The 559-nt window shown below is 46.0% G+C and overlaps 1 protein-coding gene across 1 annotated transcript in view.

The window, feature by feature from the left end:
• Positions 1-477: 477 nt before the first annotated feature.
• Positions 478-559, top strand: nad1 (NADH dehydrogenase subunit 1; one part of a trans-spliced gene, as the record gives it; the window's edge cuts it). Coding sequence (YP_006665980.1) covers positions 478-535 — 58 coding nt within the window.

The raw sequence follows: 559 nt of genomic DNA, 5'->3' as shown, positions 1-559 counted from the left end.
TTTCATACTTTCTTATTTTACGGGAGGCTACCCTCTCCTTTTAGTCGAGTAAGAAATCCCTCTCCTCATCTCTCTATCCATAAAAAAGCCCTTCCCAGAGGAGAGCGGAAGCTCCAGGATGAGTATGCCCTGGATTCCCGGATTCATTCTCGTCCTGATCCACTCTGGAATTTTCGGAATCTACAAAAACATTCTAGGAAAGGGCTCGTAATGATCTTCTCAAAGATCACAAGGTGCTGAAGTGGCAGGCGTTCCTCGGGGGATCCGTAGGTTTTTGTGAAAGGGATGCTCTTACTTATCATGTCTGAAAAGAAAAACCGAATTCCTCGATTTCATTCGATTCATCCACATTTCCATTTCTTGTAGAGGAAGGCTAACTGCTTGCTGGCTGGGAGCTGTATGAGCGGTAACGTCCACGTACGGTTCCGTGAGAAGGGCGGTGGACAGAAATGGCCTTGGAGGAATCCCTTACTCTCGTCTTCAATGGGGTCTGCTCTTTTTTTTTTGGGAGAGTATGCCAATATGATCTTAATGAGGTGCGGAACTTTGCATCTGACAT

The sequence above is a fragment of the mitochondrial genome of Raphanus sativus, assembly GCF_000801105.2.
Source record: "Raphanus sativus mitochondrion, complete genome".
Lineage (NCBI taxonomy): Eukaryota > Viridiplantae > Streptophyta > Magnoliopsida > Brassicales > Brassicaceae > Raphanus > Raphanus sativus.
This window is presented reverse-complemented; position numbering and strand designations above follow the sequence as displayed.